This window comes from Schistocerca cancellata, chromosome 2, assembly GCF_023864275.1.
Source record: "Schistocerca cancellata isolate TAMUIC-IGC-003103 chromosome 2, iqSchCanc2.1, whole genome shotgun sequence".
In the NCBI taxonomy this organism is placed as follows: domain Eukaryota; kingdom Metazoa; phylum Arthropoda; class Insecta; order Orthoptera; family Acrididae; genus Schistocerca; species Schistocerca cancellata.
Window position 1 is genome coordinate 737,824,259 of NC_064627.1, and position 27,401 is coordinate 737,851,659.

A 27,401-nucleotide genomic window follows, 5' to 3' on the forward strand; every position below is an offset into this window, starting at 1 on the left:
CGTATTTTTATTTCTGTTTCGTTCCTTTCACCGATTTCTTTAAATGAATTATTACCTTTCAAGATGACAGTACAGCCTATCTGTAAATTATTCTTAATTTAAGACTTTTATATCTTTAAAACTATAGTAGATATTAACAAATGGTTATAAATATGTGATAACTCACAACGTTTTGTTTCCTCATTCATACACATCAGTGTTCGCACATTTAGCGGCACGGATAATACCTGGTCGGAATTCCATTTGTCTCTACGTATAATTGAAGATCTCAACGGCGACACGTTGAAAAGAGTTGTGAATGTGTGCCTACAAGTTCTGCGGAGATCTCTAAGCTGGGTTCAGCACTCTAGAGTGCTGGGAGTTGGGGGAGTGGGGGGAAGGTGCCATCAAATTGGACCATCTCATCCAAGTCACCTATCCGGAAACTTTCCTGAGATTTTTCAAGTTCAGTTTTGCGTCAAAGCTGCGTTATCTGGAAGGTAAAAAGGCTTATAATATGTTATCAGATTTCGAAAACCATTTTAAACATCTAGTACAGTTTTAAAGTTAATAAAATATCAAGTTGTAAAGATAATTTATGGACACCCTGTATTGAGTAACCATGAAGATTTTCACTACTGCCTTGTATATGAATAACAAAAACGCCGTTTTATGCCTTCAATTCACTCATTAGTTTGAAGATAACCATTTTTCATGTCGTATGCACTGTGCGACCCAGCAAGGCTTTTTGCTACTTTAGTCAGTTATGTTCATATCACGCAAGGTAAGATTGCCTTGAGAATTTCAGAGCAGCTGTTACTTCGCCGTTCTGCAATGTTTTACGGTAACTTTACGTTACCAGCTCAAAACAACCAAGCGTTAAAAATTTATAACTGAATACATGATTTGATATTTGTACCCTGATGCTTAGGTTAAATCTAGAGGTTATTTATGACATCTAATGTTAGGTTCAGTAATGAGAAAGTTAACTGATCAACAGCAAATCATTTCAGACGCCACATAATATCCGTTGTGCGAAGTACGTATGTCTGTGATGAATTATAGCTGAGAGCAGTCAGATCAAAAATAAAATTATTTTCTTTGGGGCTCCATTCACCTGAAAGTGAAACTTTAACATCCATTTTCAATTATTCGTAGACACCACACAAATTGTGCTCTCTTATTTGAAGTGCCAAGTCGCTTAAATCCCACTGATACTACAGACCAGTCACTTCCTATCACTAACCATTAAATTTCTCCATTCATTCTGCAGGTTCTATGATCCTCTAAAACACTGGAGGAGAGCCTTGGTAGTTGTCAAGCTTGTAATGAAATTTCTTGATGGTCACAGCGTCGTTGGTTCTAATTTATATTGTGAGATCGGAATGTCTAATCGACGAATACAAGAGTCCAGGTGTAAATTAGTGAGCTCCTGCCATCTCGAAGTTGCCTTAAAATCTTTCTTTGATCACATAGTTAAGTCTATCGAGCTGGGAAGTTATTTGGAAGAACAATTCAACGACGACACACTACAAATACGACTTCGTAGAATTTAGATACGTGAATTGTAATTAATGTCGCTGATCAGGCACGTCCGCTGTGTTTGCTGACCCCGTGTAATACTCGAAACTACAGACTTTCCGCCAATCAAATGCAGTTAGTGTGGACTCAGCGTTCTCATGATCAGTGCAGGTTTTCTGCTCCCTCCACTGTGTGACCCTCAGTTTCTCTCCGTTTACAATGCTACATCATTTCTTGCAGCTATGGGAGCTCTGTGACGTCTTAACAGATACTAATTGTTTGTTTCCCACTACTAGGATTTATTTTCATGTTTCTTATTTTACTGAACAATGGCTACAGTAATTGTCTATAGTGCACATACGACAGTAAGTCGAAGCAGCCTTATGTAGACTTGTTAAGAAATGCCACATTTTTTCATGAGGTTAAGTAATAGTGTCGTTAGGAAATGATTATGCCGAGAACAGTTAAAAACATGTTAGTCTTAACGGATTATGACCTCGTGACTCTCTATTTCAAATTGGACCTCTACAGCATAACCAGTAATTTATTTGAAGCTTCTTCAGCGATAGTCGACATAAGCGGCGTGCTATATTGGTAATGCCGCGGAAAATTCGTCGCCTTAGAGCAGCTTCTTGCCGTCGACGTCAGAAATATGGCACTTTTAGAGGAAGCCGTGGAGGTTTCCGCCCCATCGCCCTGTCACTGATACATTACGCTCCACCACGCAGTAAGGCAAAGTCAGAGCTTTCTATCGACAGAAAGCCTCACTATAAAAAGAAGGGAGTTCGTCTTACGTCGCGGCTCTTAGAAAGAGACGACCACCGTTTTCATGACGTAACCCGAATTATGTATTCTCACAAAATTCTGTATGTTCCTCTTGTCATACAACTATGGTAATAACGCAGTTTAAACATTGCAAACTCAAGAAATAATTCTTAACATGTGCTTCTTATTTTACAATCTCTAAACGTCAGTTTTCTCGTAAGAAAAACACACTTCTGCTCATCTAAATCGTTCACTTCTGCAAACATTGCGTTTATAGAACTTCGTGAATTTCTGTTTTGTTTTCGTTTTCCACTTGCTAATAGGCTTGATATATCAGCTGAGCCCCGTAGGCTCATGCTAATACCTCCATTATGTTAAACATGCCTTGCGCATGCCTTGTATATAAGATCTCCACATTTTCCGTCACTATGATTTTACTATTTAGGCTGTAGACTATCAACATTTTAAGCATACCTTCTTGTCGTCGTCTACCTCTCCTCGTTACACGGATATTTCATCGAAGAAATCATATTGAAATGCGAAAATATATGTACATTTCATATAATTCTGTAGTTTTATAATTTCATGATTTGATAAAATCGGTTGAACACTTCGCTCTTTCTATGGTTTCCTATATTTTAAATGCCCGGAAGGAAAACCACGCACGGATACAACACTGAGATTGTTTTATTATCATTTACACGGCATTAGATATTCAGCAAACAATGTTCCTGTAACAGCGTGTCCTAAAAATAGATAATCGCTGCATTGCGTGACTGTGGGTGCAATTACAACGCATGCGACTGGGTGAATTCAGATGGAAGTTCTTGGTGTACCTTTGCAGGTGAAGCCTGAGAAAGGCGTTTGAATGCAATCTTCGATTCTGGCCCGTGGCTCCAGTCGGTTGGGACACTCGTCTGCCCAAACGCTTTACACGTGCCATAACCTGATTAATTGCTCCGGACTCACGAACAAGGGAAGCTAGCTTCGAAACTGGGAAGTTCAATGAGTGGAAAATTCGGAGGCGAGGGAACCGGGCATTGACTCTCCTGTGTTCTGACTGGAGGAGACGTCTGCTCCACTGGAAATTTCGTCTTGCTGATGATCACTTAGTTCTCCCCAAGTTTGTTCATTCTTTCTGTACGGAGAGAGGCGTGTTCGATTTTATCCAGAGTTAACCTGTCGCTGTTCCACGATCAAGAAATTAAGAAGTGCTACTTCTGTGCATCCTTGACGGTGATTTTGAATGGGCGTTACTTCAGTTTTGAGTTATGATACTGCATTAACAATTGAATAAATTCGTTAGGAGAAGTGGGTATTAATTATGCTGGCGTTTTGCGCAGATTCATCTGGAATTTGTTCCTTAATCGGTCACGATTCATTTTATTCATCGACTACCCAGTTAACTTTCAAGATTCTTTTCGCTGCGCGTTACAGGTAGGCTTTGACGGTTCAGTCTTTATTGAAAAACGGTGAATTTTGCTTTCAGTAGTTTTGTGAGTTTGAAACTATTGGACGCGCCTCCATGTTGCTGTACTTAGTCCACCCAGTTCTTGCTGAATAATGATGATCTTTACGCAATTACAGTTTGCTTGTAAGGAATTTTGTATGTATTCCATGTTAAATACAGTTAAGGAGTGCGTCCCCCTTTGTGAATAAATGTCCTTCATGCTGCTATGCAGTTAAATTTCACTACAGTGTGCATAGCAAACACGCCTTTCCTTCCCCTCACATACTCTGTAAGAAAAATCTACTAGGAAATATGTAATGAAGTCTAAAGCCTGATTGATCGATCCGAAGTTCAACAGATTTCTGTTTCACGTTTTTCTTTTTCCCCTTGCGATAGAAATTAAGACCAGAACTCAATATTTATGGAAGTTTAGATAGCTTGGCACAATATTTGTTCAATAGTAAGCTCGCGACTACGAGAAGTCTCTGTTACAGAGCGAAAGTTTGATCCACCAGAGAACTAAGTGTCGATTTTTTTACACAGGGAAAAAGAGTGGGCAGCCGGCTTCTAACGTATCTTGGAACGACTTCTTTTACTGTAGCAGGAAATGACATTTTGGTACCTGTGCCTTCCAGTACCGCCATGATGTGTTTAACGCGTTTGTTACTGCTTTAGAATACGTAGCACGCTTGCTGAAGGAAAGGGTGCCATAAAAACTTTGGAATTCTTCAAATTTCAAACGAAGCCACATAAAAACTACGAGGATGAAACCTGTTAAAACGTTGTTCTAAGAAGACGCTGGTATTCGGCTAACATTCAAGAAATTTCATCAGCTATGGCCTCTGTTTTATCCATCTAAATTTAAAAATCGCTCTCTTACATTATTGTCAACGCTCCAAACATAGCTAATTATGGAGTAACCTCATATCTTCAAACTATGACTTGATATTTTGCAAGGATAACTGTTAGGATGATTGTCGTGTTTTAAAACAACTGTGCACATGCACTGCTTCATGTCTCTTATGTGAAAGTCGACAATGTGCGAAACATACGTGTGAGAATAAATAGACAGTAATGCGCTAAATTTACATTTGTTGATTTAGAGAAAGCTTTTGATCAAGCTGATTCGAACAAACTATACAAAAATGTGAAACTAACAGGAATAAAATACAAGGAGTGAAAAGTTAGTAAAATTGATACAAATCCCAGGCTGCAGTAATATGCTGAGGGGCAGTAGTTGAGAGGATGAGACAGGAGTGTAACATCCCCCCCCCCCACCACCATTTTATCTAATCTGTGCACTGAGCGAGTAGTAAGGGAAACCAAGGAGGAATTTGGAAACATCGTTCAAGTTCAGGAAAAGTAAATAAAAACTTCAACGTCTACAGACGACATAGTAACTCCGTGAAAGACGACAAAGGATTAGAAAGAGCATTTGATCTGAATAAATAGTGTTTTGATATGAGGCTCTTAGCTGAGCATCGAAATCGGTAATGGAATGTTCTTCAACTAAACCAGGGGACGCTAGCGGAATTAGACTGGGAAATGAGTCCCTTAAACTAGTACATGAGTTCTGCTATTTGTGCAGCAAAATAACTGACGATTCCAAAGTAGAGGGGATAAAAATTCTGAGTGGTAATAGCAAGAAAAGGGTTTGTTGAAAGTAGTTATTTGTTAAAAATTGAATAATGAAGTCTTTTTTAAAAGTATTTGTCTAGAATGTACGTAAGGGAAGTCTGGGCGATAAGCAGTTCAGACAAGAAGAGAAAAGAAGTAGTTGTCACATGGCGCTACAGATTAGATATATGGACTGAATAACTAACGAACAGGTACTCAATCGAAAACAGGAAAAATAGAATTCATCGAAAAAGTAAGCAGTTTCAAATGGAGGTAGGATGCAGAATTTGCGCAGGGAAGCAGGGTCTTTTACAGGATAGACTAGTGTGAAGAGTTACTATCAAATCAGTGTTCAGACAGCAGACAAGAACAACGATAACAACAGCAATGTTCAGCTATTGGTACCAAACATGTACATACAGGTTAATCTGGAACAAAGAGTTAAAACAAATTACTGTGCCGGCCGCTGATGGCCGAGCGGCTCTAGGCGCTACAGTCCGGAACCGCGCGACCGCTACGGTCTCAGGTTCGAATCCTGCCTCGGGCATGGATGTGTGTGGTGTCCTTAGGTTAGTTAGGTTTAAGTAGTTCTAAGTTCTAGGGGACTGATGACGACAGAAGTTAAGTCCCATAGTGCTCAGAGCCATTATTGAACCAAATTCCTGTCTTCGTTGTAAGTTGATACTGTGACACCGAATGTAACATCTTTCATAAATATAGAAATATTGAAATTTATTGCTCATCTTCGTCTACTATTTGCAAGATACCATCCTTGAAAAGAAGATATTAAGTTTCGCACGACTGGTTTTCTTAAACGATGATGACTGTTTTGTTTTTAATACCGTAATGCAAGTGCAGATTAAGTGCAGACTACAGGTGCAGCGGCACTCACCGATGACTGGTGCGCTCTCGTTCTTCCCGTCGTACACCTTAATGTAGTCGTACGGGCAGTTCTCGGCGCCCGACGAGATGGGCCTCATGGGACAGGTCATGATGTTCTCGCAGCGCTGGCCGTCGATGTTGAAGACCTCGTTCTCGATGTAGAGCTTGATGAAGGGTAGCCTCGTGTTGAGGTGGTAGCGGCAGTGCAGCCCCCTGGGGTAGACGCCTGGGTAGGCGGGAGACTGCACGTAGCACGTCTGCAGACGACAGTCACGGAACACGCGCTCGCAGTAGGACCTGCGAACACAACAGGATGTCCGCTCATGCCGGGGCAGAAGACGTTACCGCCCGCTTTTATCGCTGCCGCGGGCATTTTCCTCTCCTCTGTACAGGCGAGCGCCCTAAACACCGCGCGTAACACTGCTGTGACCTAGTTCCACCCAGTACCTGCTGTTGACAGCATTGTGAGGCGTTGACGACCGCGGTTCGTATCTATGTCGATGCGATACGTGCTGCGGGAGTGTGGTGAATAATTATAAATTAACATTCTATCGACAATTTTCTGCTAAGAATAGAGGTGTAATTAGCACTTCAGCAAAGGTACGAATTCTAGAAGACGTGGTCAGAAAACTAGAGTAAAACCCTACAGTCAGAAGCCAGCGCAGATCCACATGTCCTTTGATATACCCATTTTGCGGACGAAAGCCTGAGCTGAGACGCAAAAACTACAGCTACATCAACGGACATGAACAGTCATAATTACTTTCTGGTCAAAAGCTAGAGGACAGCGCCAGTATTACGATTTTTGTCTGCTAGCATTATAGCCGGCAGAAGTGGCCGAGCGGTTCTAGGCGCTACAGTGTGGAACCGCGAGACCGCTACGGTCGCAGGTTCGAATCCTGCCTCCGGCATGGATGTGTGTGGTGTCCTTAGGTTAGTTAAGTTTAAGTAGTTCTAAGTTCTAGGGGACTGATGACAGTGCTCAGAGCCATTTGCTAGCATTATATGCCGCCGGCAGTAGTAATTATTTTTAAGTAGTAAATGGAGCGCAATGAGTCGTAATTATGTGTATTGCATACCCAGATTTCGATCACTTTGTGGCCATCTTCAGTGCAGTAAATTTAAGTTAAGACATTAAACACACTTGTATATGCACGTAGTCCCAACTGGACCTTTCATGTCAAATGGTGAGTTCACACTGTGTCAACGTCTTAAGTGAATAGTCTAAATGGGATTATGTGCATACACAAGTGCCTTTAATGTCTTAACTTACATTTACTGCTCTGAAGACGGCCACATGGTGACCGAAATCCAGATCTGCAATACATATCGTTGCGAGTGACTGCTGTACCCTGAACGTCTTGAAATAAATACAGCCGCTAGGCGCATTTTTTTTCTCTAAGGAATCGAGGCTGACACTATTATTCTAAAGTTACTCTTATTACCTATTTGGGACAACGTGGCACTATACCTGTTGTAATAGACGATGACCTGGGAACGGTAACTGGGTAATTGTCATCTCCCGTGCTCTTCTTTCTGATTTCCAAATAGCTAAAGTTGCATCCCATTTCCGTCGGACCAGTTTGAGCCTTACGTCTGTCATTCCTGTGTTGTCTGCAGTGACAGAGGTCACTTGTACTATTAGCAGAGGCATCCTCAGCGATGTTCTGGAACAAACCACCCACTGAGCGGACTACTGATTTTGTGTAAATTACATCACAGGTGACGTTTGGCTTAAAATCAGTGAGTCTGTCAACGCTCCTCTTAAAATTATTTACAAGTGGACAATGCAGTGCCTATTCTTGAGAAATATAGCACCTTATCATGATTAAAATTATGATGGATTATTGCAAATCTGATAAGAGAAATTTACGAAAGTACAGTTTCGCGGCGATATATATTGATTAAATTCTCTCTGGCTTTCAGCCGCGTCATGTAGTTTAAAATCTACGAGATTTCTACCGAGTACTCCACTGCCATTGTCAAATGGTGACACAAGTGTGGTTGGTGCTGCCGTCCTTACATAGCGGGCTGTGACGTTACGGGAGCCCAATCCAGTGCCAGATAAGGAATTGTTTTGGGCGCGCGAGAGAACGGCGTTAATGAGAGAAGACAAATTCCTCCTTTACCATGTTGTTAGGGTTAAAAGATATGAACCACAAAATAAACTCTACTCTTGTGAGGTTAACGGAAGTATTATCGCTTATTTATGTCCACGAGGGTAGTGAAGTCTTCTATAGACTGAAAGGCAGCAAATGAGTCTTTGTTCTTTCTTAACTACTTCAGTAGGTGTTCCTGTAGGCTGTTTCTTTTAGTTATGTAGTCTTCTCGACAGCGACGACACAATACAGAGACTCCGTTTATTATATTATTATTATTACATTATTATTATTATTATATTATTCTTACTGCATTACCACTGTATGAAATAGAGAATGAGACAGCACTCTCCCACAGCAATGTAGGGTACATTATATTACCATATGAACGAGTGTCATAATACTAGATAGGGTTTATGCATACACCAAAAACGTGGAGCGTAATGTAAGGAGGCTGTAAGTAGGCTGTATAGGTTTTTATGTTGGTAACGCCACGTAGCGCTCTGCATGAAAATCACTGGCTGTGCTGTGTGCAGTCCGTGGCTGGTTGGCATTGTTGGAATATTCGCTATTGTAATGTTGGGCAGTTGGATGTGAACAGCGCGTAGCATTGCGCAGTTAGAGGTGAGCCGCCAGCAGTGGTGGATGTCGGGAGAGACATGGCGGAATTTTGAGAGTGGACGATCTGGACGTGTGTCCATCAAAAGTAGTAAATTTGTAATACGGTATATCATGAACTGATATATATGTGATGACTTTTGAATACTATTAAGGTAAATACATTGTTTGTTCTCTATCAAAACCTTCCGTTTGCTAACTATGCCTAACACTAGTTAGTGCGTTCAGTAGTTAGAATCTTTTACTTAGCTGCCAGTATCGGCACTCGCTGTATTGCAGTAGTTCGAGTAACGAAGATTTTTGTGATGTAAGTGATTCATGAAAGGTATACGTTATTGTTAGTCAGGGCCATATTTTGTAGGGATTATTGAAAGTCAGACTGCGTTGCGCTCAAAATATTGTGTGTCAGTTTAGTGCTGTTCAGAATAAGTAAAGAGAGAAATGTCTGAGTACGTTCAGTTCTGCTCAGCTGTTTGAAAATCAAATAACGTAAGAGGTTTATCAGCACAGTAATTCATACATTTTTCTAAGGGGACATTTTAAGAATATCTTCCGGCAAAAATGCTTGTACTCGCAGTATCTCCTTCTAAACGGACAAATATATTTCGACAGGATTTTGAACACAACGTAATGCAATTGATGAGTTTATGATTGAGAGATAAAAACTTGAGTTGATGCTTCTTGATGTAGTACTCAAGAAATGATAAACGAATTTCGTTTGGTATTTCAGTATCGCATAACAGAGCTATACCGTTAACATTGTAAAGTATATTTTTAAGGACTGAATGTATTGCAACAGTAACAAAATCTGTTCAGAAGTAGTCCTTCTCACTGCTGAGGCACATTTTCGAAGTTTAAAACAACGTCCGATGTTTTGTAAACTGCTTAAGTTTTATATGTTTGAAATACATTCTTTTGGCAAAAGAATGAATGCAATCGGTTATGAAATTTTCAAGCAATTTCTGATTATATGTAGGTAATCACTCAACGTTCACTATTTTACTCACGATGGTTTGGGAACACTGCAACTGTTTTCGCAAAAGTAAAGCTGAAGAAAAGCTGGAACCAGCCACTCATTTTTAGCGAATGACTTATTTCGCTAATCTCGGATCTGAGCCCTGACACGAAGAAACAGAATATTTACAGCAATATACATTATAGCTATAGAAATGAATACTGCACCATTTCTTTCTTTGATGTAGCCAATAAGATAACTAGATGACGTGTCGTCAGGTGTATACACATGTGTCCACCATCTTGCTTTGGTAATTTCGTGTTCAACTTGCTGTAATGACCCGAGCCCTCTGCTGTAATATGTAGGGAAACGTTTTCCTCAAGTAACTGACATTTAAAAGGTTTTTGTGTATAACATAAAGGCTGTTGTAAACAAGAAAATTATGAATATTGTGTTATATTATAGAACAAAACCGTGATATTTGTACAAGAAGCCCTGGCTGTCGCCTTACGATTGTTTCAGCCCCGAAACTGGTTACGGCGAAACAAATTATTAATTTAAAAATGTGGCTGTTTGTATTTCTTTTCTTCTATATATAAAAACGTTCATTGTTTTAGATCACATTTGCTTGCAGTTAACTTTCAGTTTACAGACTACAATAGTATTAGAATTCCGCTACTACTATTACTACCACCACTACGACTTCTACCATCATCTCGTTGCAGTAATGGCAGTGGTAATAGTATAAATAGGGGTAACAGGAAGGAATAAAATAGTTGTTCAAAAATTCTCTAGTGACACTAATCACAAATGTAGTTCAGATAATATCAAATGAGAAGTCGAAATAGAGTGAACCTACGACGAAGCTAGAAGTTACAGGCTTTTTACAACAGGAGAGAAGGATATTCAACTGTGAACTGTGAACTGTTGGCTCAGGAATCTTACACTCTTGTTGGTGGCATCTGTAGAAAAATTAAGATAGTGGCAGCAGAGGAAAATAGGTAATTTAAGATTAGACTCCCATTTACTTAGCGTTCTTGTACTACTCTTGAGTCCAAAGACCGGTTTGAGGCAGATCTCTATGCTCATCTATCCTGTGCAAGCCCCTTCCTCTCTGAATAGCTACATTCATCTGAACCTGCTTTGTGAATTCATGTTTGGCTCTCTCTCTACAGTTTTTATCCCTACACTTTCGTTGACAGCCACACTGTCTCTTCCGTAATACGGCAAGACTAATTCCCCACTTCAATTTAGTACCGTATCAGTAGCTATTCGGTCGACCCATTTAATCTTCAGCATTCTTCTGCACCACCTAATTTTAAAATATTCTATTTCTTATTGTCTGAACTGCTTATCTTCCACTTTTGTATTCTCAAGACAAAAACCTTCAGAAAAGACTTCCTAACACTCAAATTTCCCTTTTTCAGAAACGCTTTCCTTGTTACTGCCAGTCTGCAGATCCTCTCTACCTCGGCCATCATCAGTTTTTTTGCTGCCCAGATTTCAAAACTCATCTACAGCTTCGAAAATTAAGATCAGTCGCACTCAGTCACATTCGTGAGTTTATTTCATTGCATGACGCAATTCAAGTCATGGGTGTTCGACTTCAGGTGCTGTGACAGTCTTATCGATTATTTTTCCAGATTTAGATTCATTCTGGTCCTGGTAAGATTATAAAGGTACATTAAAAAATGGGCATATTCTGACTATAAGTTTAAAAACTTATACAGATTGACAATTAACTTACTGTTTCTGATGGTGGATGCATGGTTTTTGTGGCTTAGCATGAGTAAACATGTTTATGTACATGTATACACTTTTTGTTATACAGCACATTTTGTATGCGCAAGTCAAGGAATTTCAAATGTAAATATGCAGCATTTCTACAAATACACTAGTGCTATTATTTCAAAGGAGATACAAAGCCACTATATTATTAGTTATACAGCATATCACTTACAATACAAATATCAGTGAATATGTAAAACGTGGATTAAGTTATCAAATGGTAGCACTATTAAATATTTCTACCTTAAGGAAAAAATAGACTTCTAAAATTACTGAAAAATCTGTGACTGCTAAATTCTGTTCATTCAACATGTTTTTCAGAGATTTTACTTTGTTTAACATTACTCCTGATTGTTCTAGTAGATCAAGGTTTTCACCATGTTTTTCTGTGTGGAGAACAGTTCTGCTGTAGTGAATGTCAGTTATTGTGCGTATGTTAAGGTACTTGTGGTTGGCTATTGTGGGTCTGTCAAAGTGGTTAAGTTCAAAAGCATCAGTGAGTTCTTTGTTTTGTGTGTGGAAATTTCTTCCTGTTTTGCCTATGTAAAATCGAGGGCAGCTGTTACATCGTAATTTATATATTCTTCTATGTTAAGCTGTTGGGGTGTTTCTGTTTACTGTGTGAAGTAAGTGATGTCCAAGATTGTGGTTTGTGGAGAATGATATTTTAATATTGGTGTTTCTAAATAAGTTAGCAATTCTTTGTGATGCTGTGTCTAAATAGGGAATACTAGTGGAGAGGTGTGTTGTGTCAGTTGTTGTTCATGCTTCTGTTGGCCTTTATTTTGTTGGATAGATTATCAGTTCATTTTTCTGTACACTCGTTGTTTACTGAAATTGCTTTGATCATATCAGTTTTTGTATCAATGTTCCAGGTTTCAAAGATAATGTGTTTGCCCTATTCAGCACAGTATACTTGAGCGTGTTAGGATTGTATGATGATTCATGTTTTGTGATGTCAGTATTGGTTGATTCCCTGTAATGTAAAAATTATTTCTTGTTGTTCGTTAACAACAAGGTCTAAGAAATTTATGGATTGATTCCTTTCACGTTTTACTGTCATTGTTATTTTATTGTGGATTGAACTTAATCATGTAAGAGTCTCATGATGTTCATATTTTGTGCCACCAAGTTGGAATGTCATCCACATAACTTCTGTAATACTGAATTTTTTCAGGAAGTATATTCTTCTGTTCAAAATATTTGTATTCAGGAGGCTTGATACGTTTAGCCATAGCTAAGGTTTCTTTCTGGTGGTAGATTTTATATTACCAGTCTGAACAGATTCACTAACTCTAAAAGTCTGGTATGGTTAGTTTTTGTATGTTATAAGGTTTTCTGTGGTACTTTCAATTGCTTCTTTGACAGGTACATTTGTGAATAAATTAACAGTGTCAAATTAGGCAAATGTATCTTCTCTGGAGATTACAGCATCTTTGATGAGTGTTGTTAACGCATTTGTATTTTTATTGAGTATATTGTTTCGAAAGTGTAAAACTTCCTGAGTATGTTGTTTAATACTTGGGAAAGTTTGTATCCTGGTTTATCACTGGAGTTAAGAGTTGATCTAATTGGAGAGCTAGCTTTGTGGATGTTTAGTTGTGAGAAATGTTTGCAGGCTGTGGGGTTAGTTAATGGGCAACATTTTACTTGTTCATCAGGCCGCAGCAGCTTACATTGGTTAATCATTTTCTTCAATTTTTACTGAAATTTAGTGTTTGGGTCATGGTCCAATTCGGTAACGTTTTTTTTCTGAGAAAAAATTAAAAATTTTGCTAATGTAATCATATTTGTAAATGACAAGAGTGGAGATTCCTTTGTCCACATTAACAATTATAGTGTCATGACCATTTAGTTTCTGTTGCAACTGTTTTAACACTTCCTTTTCTTCAAAGATTGTATTAGAGCGTTGTTTTACTTTTTCCTCTTCTTGTTGAATAATTTCATTATTATTATGTGCTAGGAAAAACTTTCCATTGTTTTTCAGGCTGGCCATGTCAACAGCTTTCTTAGTATTTACTAGATGGTGTCGTAGGTGTTGTGGATTGGCAAGACAGCCAATCCACTATGAGGAAGCCGAAAGGCACGCGTTTAAACTCACGCAGGCTGGCGTGAGGTCTGGAACAGGACAAGGAATTGAGACTAGCAAAAAACGTACGTAGCTTCTGAAATACTTAACTTTAATCCATAATTGGTGAACATCGCTCTTGACGGTACATGTTTTACAGCATCAATAGTAACTTTTAAAGGCGCCTTGCTAGGTCGTAGCAAATGACATAGCTGAAGGCTATGCTAACTATCGTCTCGGCAAATGAGAGCGTAATTTGTCAGTGAACCATCGCTAGCAAAGTCGGCTGTACAACTGGGGCGAGCGCTAGGAAGTGTCTCTAGACCTGCTGTGTGGCGGCGCTCGGTCTGCAATCACTGATAGTGGCGACACGCGGGTCCTACGTATACTAACAGACCGCGGCCGATTTAAAGGCTACCACCCAGCAAGTGTGGTGTCTGGCGGTGACACCACAGTAGGGTATGGTGATCAAGCACTAGTCTGATATTGTGTTTAAGACATTTGATGAATAGGTTGGTTCTGTATTAGCGAAAGTATTGTTGGTTTTATTTATAACCGTCCCATAGAAATTCTGTGTTTTGGAAGTTACATTATACCCCAGTGTCCCAAAATATACGACAAAAGTAACTGCAGTAAATAATGAGAATACACAAAAACCAGTTGACAAATTATCTAAGAAAATACAGGCCAACATAAGTAACAGAAGCGTGAATAACAACTGACACACACACTTCTTCATAAGCATTCCCTATTTAGGCACAGCATCACAAAAATTGCTAATTTATTTAAAAACACCAATATTAAAATATCATTCTCCGCAAACCACAGTCTTGCACATCACTTTCTTCACACAGTAAATAGAAACACCCCAACAACTGAACATAGAGGAATATATAAATTACGATGTAACCGCTGTCCTGCATTTTACATAGGCAAAGCAGGAAGAACTTTCCATATGTAATACAAAGAACACACTGATGCTTTTAGACTTAACCACTTCGACACATCCACAGCAGCCAACCCCAAGTACCTTAAGAGACACAGTCTACCTGACATTTAATAAAGAGCAACTGTACACCACACAGAAAAGTATGGCGAAAAACTTGATCTACTAGCAAAATTAGAAATAATGTTAAACAAAACAATATCTTTGAAAAACATCTTGAATGAAGAGAGTTTAGCAAACACAGCTTTTCAGTAATTTTAGAAGTTTATTTTTTCCTAAAGGTAGTAATATTTAACAGTGCTACCATTTGATAACATAATCCACATTTCACTTATTCACAAATATTTGTTCTCTAAATGATATGCTGATTAACTTAATAATATAACGTCTTTTTATCTCCTTTGAAATAGTATCACTAGTGCATTTGTAGAAATGCAGCATATTTGCATTTGAAATTCCTTGACTTGTGGATACGAAATGTGCTGAAGAACAGAAGTGTTTATACGCATATAAACATGTTTACTCATACAATGTTTCAAAAACCATGTATCCACCAGTGGTATTGGTAAATTAATTTTCGATTTGTATTAGTTTTTTAAACCAATATTCACAATATGCCATTGCAACTTTACCGGGACTAGAATGAATCTAAATCCGGAAAATTAATCAACGTAGACTGTCGAAGCTCCTGAATTGAGCACTCAGGACTCGAGATGCATTGTGCATTGAAATAAAATCATGGCTTGGCCTACAGGGAGCTGTTCTTTATTTTACGAAAGTAATACTGTCACGAAGGTAACGCCAACGGAAATGGATAAAATTAAACATCTACACTTCTTAGTTTCTTGTTTCCTAATCTAACTCCCTCAACGTCACCTGATTTACTTCGACTTTTACTTCTATTGATGAGCATCTTATAAGCTCTTTTCAAAATACTATGCATTCCGTTCAACTACTCTTCCAAGCTCTTTGCCGAAACATTTGCAAATTCAAAGGGAAACCGTTACTGACCATTTTAGTCATCTTAGTGAGAACAAAGGAGATGTACCATTGAGCTGAAAACAGTATAAGCGGAACCTCAACTTGTCTTGGACAAGGACAGGGAAGGAAATCACGTCTGGACATATTTCGAAAACGATGAACGTTTGCATTAAATATTTACTCTGTCAACGGGAGTTTAAAATGTGGATGCGAGGACGGAGACTGATCTTGTACATTCAGTCCAGTATTCTTCCTAGTGTTCCACGACATTCTTCTGTTTGAAGACACATGGACATAAAATCACCTAGCTTTCTCTCTCGATATTCTTTATCATTTGGCTACAGGTTCATCAACATGTTATGTATATTAGTGTTGCCGCTGTGAATGTAATACTCAGGGCGTCCTACGGAATATACATGGACGTTGCTAATAGCACAAAGTACTTCCGTCTTTGTGTTGGAGTATGTGCGGAGAGCTTAGTTTCGTTATCTTGTTTTGCTTATGAAATGTAATGCGCCCTCCGAATTACGAGAATACGTATGGAAATAGAAGTAATATTTCAACGAACGTTCCTGAACATGGCATGAGAAAGAGTGTTTCAGACCAAGGTGCAAACGTGCTATCGAATTTTTTTCCTTAAATTAATGAGCCTTGGAGTGAATAGATGGTGGCAGGGGGTGCGAGTGCCGCTATTGTTCTCTGTTGGGGAGTCTGCTGCGATCTTTGTTACGAAGAGGTCGGTATAAATTCCACCGTTATTAAATGAATGAGAAAGTTACGGAATCGGGTTCTACAGTGGATCGAGTTGTAATAAAGTTCACAATACTGAATGAGTGTGCTGTAATTAAGCTTCTCGGGAGTTATTCATAGTCTGTATATCACATTGCCAATAGAATACTTGTAAATTACGTCAAACATTAGAGCAGAATGCAAAGATTATACTGTTACTCGAGTGCATTACACAGTGCAAGTCGACTCTGAACTTTCTATGTTCAAATAAAATAAGATGGAGCAAGATTGCGAATTCTGCGAGTATACTCCGATCAAAATTACTTTGCTAGTGCCGTACTCCGATCAGAATGACTTTGTGATTGATGTTTCAGTGAGCCGCGTGGTAGTGGCCTGGCGTCAGCCAATCGCAGCCGTTTCTCGGGCTCCACGTGCTCACTGCGCTGCCTGTTCGGTGGGAACAAGCCACACATGGCCGGGTGACGCGGCCTGCAGAGGCTGGGAGAAGGGATAGGAAAAGCCGGCCGGTTAAACCCGATATCAGTATTTTATTTCCGAATTGTGGTATGTTTCGGTATTTCTTTGGTCTCATTTTTCGTTAATAACAGCGCAAAAAAAAAAAAAAGAAATATTAATTAGCCATAGCTAAAGTGCTACAACTTTGCGTTTTTCAAATAAATCTTGTCTAAAGGAAGAGTAATTTTTACTTGTAATACTTACTTTAGTTCGCAATATCAAAACCGGAAAAGCGATCAGTGCTTTTATAATAACAGTGCCGATGGAAATGAGCAACATACACAAGACGTGAATTCGTAGAGCACTGAGACAGTAATGTCCCTGTTGTCGTGTGTCTTGGCTTGAGGTACGCGGCGTGAGGGGGGGGGGGGGGGGGGGAGTCTACGAGCAGTGTGCAAAAGTTGCCCCCATCTGGTATTTTATCGATGTCGTCGCCAGACATCCGTTGTATTGCAAAATGGCACCAAAGCTAGTATGGAAATATTTTTAAGAAGTGACGTAGCAATTAAGTACAATGCTTCATTTGCTTTAAAAGATTAAGGATTTGTCTGCCATTTCTATGAAATAATAAAAGAGGAATAAAATTATGGTAATTTCAGTAAACTAATAACTTAACAACAGTTCACTCATAGTATACGATAAAAACAGAAGGTAACTGATCTGCTACCTGTGTCTACATAATACGTCTTCTCCTACTAATTGTCCTTGAAAATGGATAAATTAACACGAAAAACAGAGATATTCGACCTCAGTTTTGACGATTTACCACTGACTATTCGTAATATGCAAGCAGTGGTACGACCCCGATTACAACATGATTTTTGAGCTCAGTTTCGTAAAACTGAAATCAATAGTAAAATACTGGTGACTTGTTTTGGTAGTATTTAATCACTTATTACTTTTAGAGAAAAGCAGTGAATGGTGGGCGGCTACGGTCGCAGGTTCGAATCCTGCCACGGGCATGGATGTGTGTGATGTCCTTAGGTTAGTTTGGTTAAGTAGTTCTAAGTTCTAGGGGACTGATGACCACAGATGTTAAGTCCCATAAAAAAAAGAAAAAAATGGTGGGCGGATTATATTTTCTTTTACTTGCTCATTTGATTTAATATTTTCATCTGTATCGTTAAACTGACAGAGTCAACATTTTTCAGTCTTTGCTCGGTTTCTACGTTTATTACAGAAAATAATAAGAATAAATTCCGAAAATATGTTATTTCGGAAACCGTTTATATTGGGATGTATAACACTCGGGCTAAACTGGCTTAAAAAAAACAAAAAAAAACATGTAACCAAAAACCGGTTGTTTCTATGACAGCCGCCATGCCTAGTTGGGACGGGCCAGGCCCCAAGTGTGAGATGGGAGGATGGGAGGGGAAGGAGGGTCCCATAACCAGTGATTTTTGTTTCGAGCAACTAAAAAAACAATATTACGCAAATAAGGCAAAACTATGTCTGCTACTGAAGTTAGTCTTTGGTAAACGGTTTAGTTTCTTCACAGAATATTGAAAAGGAAGATTTCAGACTCACAATCTTTGTTACATGATCATAAATAAACTATTTGGTTTAAAGCTTCGATTCTTTCGCAACTTGTAGTGTCGCATCACGGCTTTCCTTTAGTGTTCACAGTTATTACGATAGTTTGAAATTAAGAGACCTACAGCATTTAATCTAGAGAACCTCCAGTGACAAATGTGATCACATTACCTTTAGGTGACTTTAAAAACAAACTCCGTCAGAACAGGTATTCAGTGTGGAGTAAATGTAATCTTCAGATATTTGTCTCTAAGAAAATAGCGCTCATATTAGTTAGTATGATACTTTTATCAATATAACAAACTGCTTTGTGGTTTTATTTCTACATGGATGAACGTAAAAAGCTGAGTATTTATATAAATCGTTATTCCTTGGTCTTAGTTATTGATCGATGTATTAATATGCAGTGAAGCGTTGTCTCACTAAAGACAGGCAGAACTGGAATCTGTGACTCGTTCTAGACCTCTTTACATTAGAGAGGCACCTACGGTACCTTCGAGGAAATAATATATTATCAACTTACTACAGTAGAAACACGTTCCCGTACCACACGGGTGTAGAAGTTAATTACTTCATCTCGCGGTTCAGAATAAACGACCTTTATACTTGTCGATGAACAGGCAAAAAAAAATAAAAAATAAAAAATAGCCATACCGCCCTTAGACTGCCAACATATCACTACCATGTCTGTTCCATCGGAGGCATATGGAGCTGAATTGACCGATTAAGTGGCATGTAACCACAAAAAAGGTCCACTGGCAGATTTGGGAAGACTGACAAAGGATACTATAAATCAAATTTCGTCGTCAGACTGACCTGATGTTGTAAGACATGCGAAGGAAGCAATAATGAAAGCATGCATGAATTAATGGCAGTGGAAAATAACGGGGAACAATTTAGTATTTCATTACATTCTGACAACAGTTCTGGTTACTACGCAGGCGATAATGAATGTGATTCAGTTACAACCCGTGCATCCGTTAACGGTATAATTCAGCTGTGTTAACCTCTTACAGTTTTCTCCACCTATTTAGATAATTTCTTACTTTGCAGTATTTGTGTGAAATAATGCTCGTCTTATTGCCGCTATTCGCCTATAACATGTGGTTACTGCATGTTAACGCATCACGGTCGCTGCAGTAGCAGCGTCTCCCACCACTGCCTTCCCTACTACCTGCAAGTAAGTTAACAACAATCGGCAAGTACCAGGGCCCAAGGAAAGTAGACACATTGTTTCTTTTTTGGTGCGCGAGCATTAATACTTGGCATGTTGTCTACAATCCAGCAGCTCTGCTCCCCACCACTACTATCTGTCAATAAAAAAGTAAGTTTAATCGGACTACAGCGTGTCTAACCAAGCAGGACACACGGAGTTAGTTCTGGCCATGATGTGTGTATACTTCAGGTAAATACAGGTACTGTATAAATGACCTAGTAGATAGTGTTGGAAGTTCCATACGGCTTTTCGCGGATGATGCTGTAGTATACAGAGAAGTTGCAACATTATAAAACTGCAGCGAAATGCAGGAAGATCTGCAGTGGGTAGGCACTTAGTGCAGGGAGTGGAAATTGACCCTTAACAAAGACAAACGTAATGTATTGCGAATACATAGAAAGAAGTATCCTCTATTGTATGATTATATGATAGCGGAACAAACACCGGTAGCAGTTACTTCTGTAAAATATCTGGGAGTATGCGTACGGAACGATTTGAAGTCGAATGATCATATAAAATTAGTTGTTGGCAAGGCGGGTGCCAAGTTCAGATTCATTGGGAGAGGCCGGCCGGTGTGGCCAAGCGGTTAAAGGCGCTACAGTCTGGACCCGCGTGACCGCTACGGTCGCAGGTTCGAATGCTGCCTCGGGCATGGATGTGTGTGATGTCCTTAGGTTAGTTAGGTTTAATTAGTTCTAATCTCTAGAGGACTGATGACCTTAGAAGTTAAGTCCCATAGTGCTCAGAGCCATTTGAACCACTTTTGAACCATTGGGAGAGTCCTTAGAACATGTAGTCTATCAACAAAGGAGGTGGCTTACAAAACACTTGTCGACCTATACTAGAGTATTGCTCATCAGTGTGGGATCCTTACCAGGTCACGTTCGCAGAGGAGATAGAGAAGATCCAAAGAAGAGAGGCGCGTTTCGTCACAGGGTTATTTGGTGAGCGTGATAGCGTTACGGAGATGTTTAGCAAACTCAAGTGGCAGACTCTGCAAGAGAGGCGCTCTGCATCGCGGTGTAGCTTGTAGTCCAGGTTTCGAGAGGGTGCGTTTCTGGATGAGGTATGGAATATATTGCTTGCCCCTACTTATAAGTCCCGAGGAGATCACGAATGTAAAATTAGAGAGATTCGAGCGCGCACGGAGGCTTTCCGGCAGTCGTTCTTCCCGCGAACCATACGCGACTGGAACAGGAAAGGGAGGTAATAACAGTGGCACGTAAAATGCCCTTCACCCCACACCGTTGGGTGGCTTGCGGAGTATAATTGTAGATGTAGATCTACTGTTATTTGGTGTGGCTATATCGCCACTTTCTAGTAACCACTCACATATTATGCGTTGATGGAGTCTGTTTCACTCTGTGTTCACCGATGTCACTGTAGTCTGTATGCATGTGATTCTTGACATCAACGTACGTCGTTAATAGGCACTTGTCTGATTATTTTATATTGTTTTTATTCACTTCTCACTGTACACTAATGTCCTTTAGCGACAAGCTTTGTATGAATGCGCGTTGTTAATGCACAACAAACCTGTTAGACTTGCAGATACTACTATTATACTGTCTGGCTGCTCTAAAAACCCATGGTTTCCTGTTTATAATGCTGAGATGTTCAAGGTGGCATTTCCTTACATTTGTATGGGGTGGTATACACTGACACTGATATGGCAAAGCAGCTGTTATGACAGAATGAATACTTGGGATCCAACAGCATATGTTAGGGAAATTACTGTTGCCCACATGGTACCGATCGGTTTGTAAAATGTTAAAATGACCATATATCTCCTTAAAATACAGTAAAATTAAAATTTTATCATATATTGAAACATAGTAGCAGATGTCAGTTAAAGAATTCAGTTACAGAGTATTTTTACAAATATTTGATTTCTGAAACTGATTAAAAATTGGAAGTACTTGTTCTAATTTTTTGTGTTGCTAAATGCTGAAGAATTTTATGCAGCCAGAGTGTTTAAAATGTTTTTCTGTCCTCAAATTCATTTCAGTTAGTAGGACAGGTTTGTTGTCAAGTAAAATTCCGCTTTTATGTCGACTGATATTGACACAAGTTATTACTAAACGATTAAGCGTTCAAATTTCACCCTGAACTCAGTCAATCGATTGCACCCTTTTACCCTGTTCACCCAAACCAGCATTTCACAATGTCTAAGCTGCATCCAAAATCAAAAAAAGTGTACTGATAATTAGGGCTCAGATATTAATAATGTCATTTCTGTTATCGTGGATGAAGTTTTTTTTCAAATTTCTAATTCGAAAAATGTGGGTAAATTTTTCCGAGTTTAGGAAATATTAAAAAAATTTTAGACTGTACAATTTATGTTAATCTAATGACCTGTTGCGGGCAGGACACTGCAAAAATAAAGATAAAAGTAACTGTGCCGTCATACTCAGAGTATCACACGACACCCACAGCACACTGTGTCGTCCTCTGCCGAATGGCGTCATTTGAATGCAGTACGGAGAATCGTCGGTCAGCACACCGATCTCCGGCCATTTGTAAGCTTTCCAGACCTTGGAGTTGCTAGATTTCAGTCAAATAAATCCTCAGTTGGTCTCACGGGGCTGAGGCACAGTGTTTCTGTCCTCCGACCAAGAAAAAATTCCTGGCACTGCCAGGAATCGGTCACAGGTCCTCCACATGTGTCAGATTCGAAGGCGAATACCGATAATAAAAGTGCAAATCATAATTCATTCATCGAAAATCACCAGCGTCACTGGATCTGTGCCGAGGAATAAGAGATAATTTCAGAATAATATAACGACTCCTAGCTCAAAGGTACGGTGCCTTTTGTACTTTTGCGACGCAAGCATGAGAAGTGCCGATGTTGGAGCTTGAAATGCGATGTCTCATGCTTGAGTTTCAGTCGTACTTGCTTCAAGAAGCATCGTAATATTCTCATATTATCCTCACTGTGTGTTTACGTTCACGAGGGCACAAACCTTATCTTTTTCCAATGTGAGAGATCGGCGAAATGCCACCGTTTGTTCAGCTCTGTCCCAGTAACTTCGTTATCATCGGAGACTGACTTTTTCGCTTGTTTTAGTCACTTCGGAAATCTGTCGTTGTGTCTGTGAATAAAAATGAAAGTTTGGCTCTCTTTGACCAAACATTACAAAACTTCACAAAAATTGAAATATAACATTTAATCTCTCGATAGACTTTTATCCAGCTAACAAAGTATAATTTCGGTTCTACGCTGTGGCGGACCTCATAGTTTTCGTGTTAGATTTCTTAGTGTTTTCTTGATCGTTTAGAACAGAAAGCGCCCTAAAACCGTCTTTTGTTTGTTTCGCGGCCGTTAGCCACTAGTCACTTGAATCAGCAGTTGTCTTGTGACAGCCAGAGCGAGAGCACCAGCAGCAGCGAGTACTGTTTGTATAAAGCGTTTATTTTGCATTTTGTTTACGACCTTCCACTAAGGAAGGGATTCTATTTGTGTTTATCTGCTCTGCATAGTAACTAACAGTTCTTGATAAAACTTTACGTAGTTTTCGTGTTAGATTTCTTAGTGTTTTCTTGATCGTTTAGAACAGAAAGCGCCCTAAAACCGTCTTTGTTTGTTTCGCGGCCGTTAGCCACTAGTCACTTGAATCAGCAGTTGTCTTGTGACAGCCAGAGCGAGAGCACCAGCAGCAGCGAGTACTGTTTGTATAAAGCGTTTTTGTACTTATTTGCTGCGCTTAGCTTTTAAATAGTTTTTCTGGGAAAACCTAGCGTAGTTTTCGCGTCTCGTATTTCAGTGAGTGTTCCTTGATTATCAGAGTAGCTCATCAGAAGATTATCTTGGGAATTTGTCACCGTATAGGGTAGGGTAAACATAGTCATGTGTAGGGACTGTGGTTGTTGTGAGCGGACGCAAGGAGAATTGGCCACTCTTCGGGGGCAGGTGGAGGCTTTGTCTGTTAGGCTCATCGAGCTCGAGGCGCAGGCGTCGGCTCGTAGTGGCGTTGGGGCAACTGTGGTGAGACCTATGCCTACTTCGGTGGCCTTGGAATCACATGGAACCCCTGATGTCGCTGCGTCTTCCGGCAGTGAGCATCTTACCGGTCAGCCATCACTCCAGGGTGAATGGCGGACAGTGGTGGGCTCGCGCGTGCCTGGCCGAAAGGCGAAGGTGGGATCTGGCCGCGTGGCAGCTGCCTTACCCCTTTCCAACAGGTGCGGGGTGCTTCCTAGTGGTGATGACATCGTTTCCGAGCCACCACAGGATGCCTCGCCTGTTGGGCCAGTGGCCGATTCTCCGGCAAGGTCCCGACAGTCACAGAGGGCGGGCCTATTAGTTATAGGGAGCTCCAACGTTAGGCGGGTTATGGAGCCCCTCAGGAAAATAGCGGGTAGGTCGGGGAAGAATGCCAGTGTGCACTCGGTGTGCCTGCCGGGGGGTCTCGTCCGTAATGTGGAGGAGGCCCTTCCGGCAGCTATTGAACGCACTGGGTGTGACCGGCTGCAGATAGTAGCACATGTCGGAACGAATGACGCCTGCCGCTTGGGTTCTGAGGCCATCCTTGGTTCCTTCCGGCGGCTGGCTGATTTGGTGAAGACAACCAGCATCGCACGCGGAGTGCAAGCTGAGCTTAATATCTGCAGCATAGTGCCCAGAGTCGATCGCGGTCCTCTGGTTTGGAGCCGTGTGGAGGGTCTAAACCAGAGGCTCAGACGACTCTGCGACTATAATGGTTGCAAATTCATCGACCTCCGTTATTGGGTGGAGAACTGTAGGGCCCCCCTAGACAGGTCAGGCGTGCACTACACACCGGAAGCAGCTACTAGGGTAGCAGAGTACGTGTGGCGTGCACACGGGGGTTTTTTAGGTTAGAGGGACCCCCCCTTGGGCGAAACGATAAAATACCTGACGGCTTACCAGAGAGGACATTATCATCGTTGATAAAGAACGTCCGTCCTCAGAGACCAAAAACAGGAAAAGTTAACGTAATATTGGTAAACTGCAGGAGTATCCAGGGCAAGGTTCCTGAATTAGTATCTCTTATTGAAGGAAATAGTGCGCATATAGTATTAGGAACGGAAAGTTGGTTAAAACCGGAAGTGAACAGTAACGAAATCCTAGACACAGAATGGAATATATACCGCAAGGATAGGATAAACGCCAATGGTGGAGGAGTATTTATAGCAGTAAAGAATTCAATAATATCCAGTGAAGTTATTAGCGAATGCGAATGTGAAATAATCTGGGTTAAGCTAAGTATCAAAGGTGGGTCAGATATGATAGTCGGATGCTTCTATAGACCACCTGCATCAGCAACCGTAGTAGTTGAGCGCCTCAGAGAGAACCTGCAGAACGTCGTGAAGAAGTTTCGTGATCATACTATTGTAATAGGGGGAGACTTCAATCTACCAGGTATAGAATGGGACAGTCACACAATCAGAACTGGAGCCAGGGACAGAGACTCTTGTGACATTATCCTGACTGCCTTGTCCGAGAATTACTTCGAGCAGATAGTTAGAGAACCAACTCGTGAAGCTAACGTTTTAGACCTCATAGCAACAAATAGACCGGAACTTTTCGACTCCGTGAATGTAGAAGAGGGTATCAGTGATCATAAGTCAGTGGTTGCATCAATGACTACAAGTGTAATAAGAAATGCCAAGAAAGGAAGGAAAATATATTTGCTTAACAAGAGTGATAGGGCACAAATCGCAGAATATCTGAGTGACCACCATCAAACGTTCATTTCTGAGGAAGAGGATGTGGAACAAAAATGGAAAAAATTCAGAAACATCGTCCAGTACGCCTTAGATAAGTTCGTACCGACTAAGGTCCAAAGCGAGGGGAAAGATCCACCGTGGTATAACAATCATGTACGAAAGGTACTACGGAAACAAAGAAAGCTTCATCATAGGTTTAAGAGTAGTCGAATCATAGCTGATAAGGAAAAGCTGAACGAAGCGAAAAAGAGCGTAAAGAGAGCAATGAGAGAAGCATTCAACGAATTCGAACATAAAACATTGGCAAACAATCTAAACAAGAACCCTAAAAAGTTTTGGTCATATGTAAAATCGGTAAGCGGATCTAAATCCCCTATTCAGTCACTCGTTGACCACGATGGCACCGAAACAGAGGACGACCGAAGAAAGGCAGAAATACTGAATTCAGTGTTCCGAAACTGTTTCACTGCGGAAAATCGTAACACGGTCCCTGACTTCAGCCGTCGCACGGACGCCAAAATGGAAAATATTGAAATAAACGATATCGGAATTGAAAAACAACTGCTATCACTTAGTAGCGGAAAAGCATCCGGACCAGACGAGATACCCTTAAGATTCTACAGTGATTATGCTAAAGAACTTGCCCCCTTTCTATCAGCAATTTATCGTAGATCGCTGGAAGAACGTAAAGTACCTAGCGACTGGAAGAAAGCGCAGGTCGTTCCCATTTTCAAGAAGGGTCATAAATCAGATGCGAATAATTATAGGCCTATTTCGCTTACGTCAATCTGTTGTAGAATAATGGAACATGTTTTGTGTTCTCGTATTATGACGTTCTTAGATAATACAAATCTCCTTCATCATAACCAACATGGATTCCGCAAACAGAGATCATGTGAAACTCAGCTCGCCCTATTTGCCCAAGAAATTCACAGTGCCGTAGACACTGGCGAGCAGATTGATGCCGTATTCCTGGACTTCAGGAAGGCATTTGATACGGTTCCGCACTTACGTTTAGTGAAAAAAATACGAGCTTACGGAATATCGGACCAGGTTTGTGATTGGATTCAGGATTTCCTAGAAGAAAGAACACAACATGTCATTCTTAATGGTTCAAAATCTGCAGATGTAGAGGTAATTTCGGGAGTACCGCAAGGAAGCGTGATAGGACCTTTATTGTTTACAATATACATAAATGACTTAGTTGACAACATCGGTAGCTCCGTGAGGCTGTTTGCAGATGACACGGTTGTCTACAAGAAAGTAGCAACATCAGAAGACTCGTACGTACTCCAGGAAGACCTGCAGAGGATTAATGCATGGTGCGACAGCTGGCAGCTTTCCCTAAACGTAGATAAATGTAATATAATGCGCATACATAGGGGCAGAAATCCATTCCAGTACGATTATGCCATAGGTGGTAAATCATTGGAAGCGGTAACGACCGTAAAATACTTAGGAGTTACTATCCGGAGCGATCTGAAGTGGAATGATCACATAAAACAAATAGTGGGAAAAGCAGGCGCCAGGTTGAGATTCATAGGAAGAATTCTAAGAAAATGTGACTCATCGACGAAAGAAGTAGCTTACAAAACGCTTGTTCGTCCGATTCTTGAGTATTGCTCATCAGTGTGGGCCCTTTACCAGGTTGGATTAATAGAAGAGATAGACATGATCCAGCGAAAAGCAGCGCGATTCGTCATGGGGACATTTAGCCAGCGCGAGAGCGTTACGGAGATGCTGAACAAGCTCCAGTGGCGGACACTTCAAGAAAGGCGTTACGCAATACGGAGAGGTTTATTATCGAAATTACGAGAGAGCACATTCCGGGAAGAGATGGGCAACATATTACTACCGCCCACATATATCTCGCGTAATGATCACAACGAAAAGATCGGAGAAATTAGAGCAAATACGGAGACTTACAAGCAGTCGTTCTTCCCGCGCACAATTCGTGAATGGAACAGGGAAGGGGGGATCAGATAGTGGTACAATAAGTACCCTCCGCCACACACCGTAAGGTGGCTCGCGGAGTATAGATGTAGATGTA

At 40.4% G+C, this 27,401-nt stretch overlaps 1 protein-coding gene across 1 annotated transcript in view; it reads right to left on the minus strand.

The window, feature by feature from the left end:
* The window catches only part of LOC126158202 (uncharacterized), a 124,354-nt gene that overhangs the window by 48,107 nt on the left and 48,846 nt on the right, over nucleotides 1-27,401 (minus strand). Inside the window, exon 3 of the mRNA XM_049916427.1 lies at nucleotides 6,225-6,511. Coding sequence (XP_049772384.1) covers nucleotides 6,225-6,511 — 287 coding nt within the window. The remainder of the gene's footprint in view (nucleotides 1-6,224; nucleotides 6,512-27,401) is intronic.